The sequence below is a fragment of the Galeopterus variegatus genome, unplaced genomic scaffold, assembly GCF_000696425.1.
Source record: "Galeopterus variegatus unplaced genomic scaffold, G_variegatus-3.0.2 Scaffold13463, whole genome shotgun sequence".
NCBI lineage: Eukaryota > Metazoa > Chordata > Mammalia > Dermoptera > Cynocephalidae > Galeopterus > Galeopterus variegatus.
In genome coordinates this window covers 33949-35417 of record NW_007739574.1, presented here as the reverse complement: position 1 = coordinate 35417, position 1469 = coordinate 33949, and the positions used below count along the sequence as shown (strand labels likewise).

The 1469-nt window shown below is 32.7% G+C and overlaps 1 protein-coding gene across 1 annotated transcript in view; it reads right to left on the bottom strand.

Annotated features, from left to right (window-relative positions):
* Nucleotides 1-1106: 1106 nt before the first annotated feature.
* The window catches only part of LOC103581611 (olfactory receptor 5AC1-like), a gene marked incomplete at its 3' end in the record, with an annotated part of 1516 nt that continues 1153 nt past the window's right edge, over nt 1107-1469 (bottom strand). Inside the window, 1 exon segment of the mRNA XM_008563400.1 lies at nt 1107-1402. Coding sequence (XP_008561622.1) covers nt 1107-1402 — 296 coding nt within the window.

The window sequence follows — 1469 nt, the reverse complement described above, 5'->3', positions numbered from 1 at the left end:
TCTGCCCCACCTTGATTGGATTATTGGGTTGTAGAACTTAAGAAATTGCTATTTCTTTAAATTTAAAAAAAAACAAAAACAAAAAGCAGGGGCGTAAGGAATGTATGTGTATGGGAAAAACTTTTATTTTTCATTACAGTATATATAAGGAATAAGTAATCAAGTCAGAAGCCCAAAGTGTGACCACTCACAAAAGGGCCAGACAGAAAACAAAAACTTTCAGTAAGGAGAGAAATCAACTGAATTTATTTAATTGACAGCTGACCAAGGACATCTGCTATATCAAGTAGTGATCAATTTCAGAAAAAGACTCTATTCACATTACATGTGTGTGTCACAAATGAGATTCTCAGTAGGATTATTTAATAAATTAAAAGTAGAAGTTTTGGAAGAACTCAGAAACATTCTCATTATATTGCAGAAATTTACTTTACATTATTATAGCATTTTATCAGCACCACACTCTCCCAATTCTACCATAACATTTTAGTTGTTACATTTTTATATCTTTCAATGAAGGCAATAAAAATATGTCATTTTCAAAAATTACTTATAATCCCAACAGAAATATTCATTTTAAATTTTTTAAGAGAATATATGTTGTCATATTTAGTCTAACAATATTTTTTTATTTTACATACTGTTTGGATCATTGTAAATATCTATTGAAGAGAAAATCTGAAAAATGCCTTGCTCAAGAATTATTTAGTAGTGCATCAATACTTTTTTTAAACAAGGATTTATACAGGCTGAACCTTTCTTAAAAGAATATAAGTAAAAGAGATTTAAAATGTTTACATCTGAAAAGAAGAGTTCATTCATGTTACAAAGGATTAGCAATTTGGTGATTGCAGTTTTCAGATTTATTCTTAAGTATGGACTTTAAACAAATAAGTGGAGTCAGTCTTTAAAGTGCTCATTAACCATCCTGATGATCATAATTAATAACTAAAACAAGCATACCTAGTATAAATGTTTTTATTCATTCATTTAACAATATATTAGGTCCCTACTATGTGCAAAACACAAGACTGGATATTATAATTTACTTAAACAGAGAGAATATGAAAAGAATCATGGAAGTTTTCCTGAAAAAGATTTATTACTTTATCACTTTTCTCAGTGAACCTAAATCTTCCTTGTTTCTTAGGCTGTAAATAAAGGGGTTTAGCAGGGGTATTATAATTGTGTAGAACAGTGAATACATTTTATCCTGGTATTTATCTCGGCCAGACCCAGGACGTACATACATGAAGAAGAGTGTGCCATAGAACAAGTGGACAGAGAGCAGATGGGCACAGCATGTGGAGAAGGCTTTGCTCCTGCCTTTCTCAGGCTTCTTTTTCAGGATGGCATAGAGCACACGAGTATAAGAAACTATGATGGTCATAAAAGTAAAAGCCTGTATAAGGGCCGGCCCGGTGGCGCACTGCTACAGTGCACCGCTTGGGAGCGTGGCGGCGCTCCCG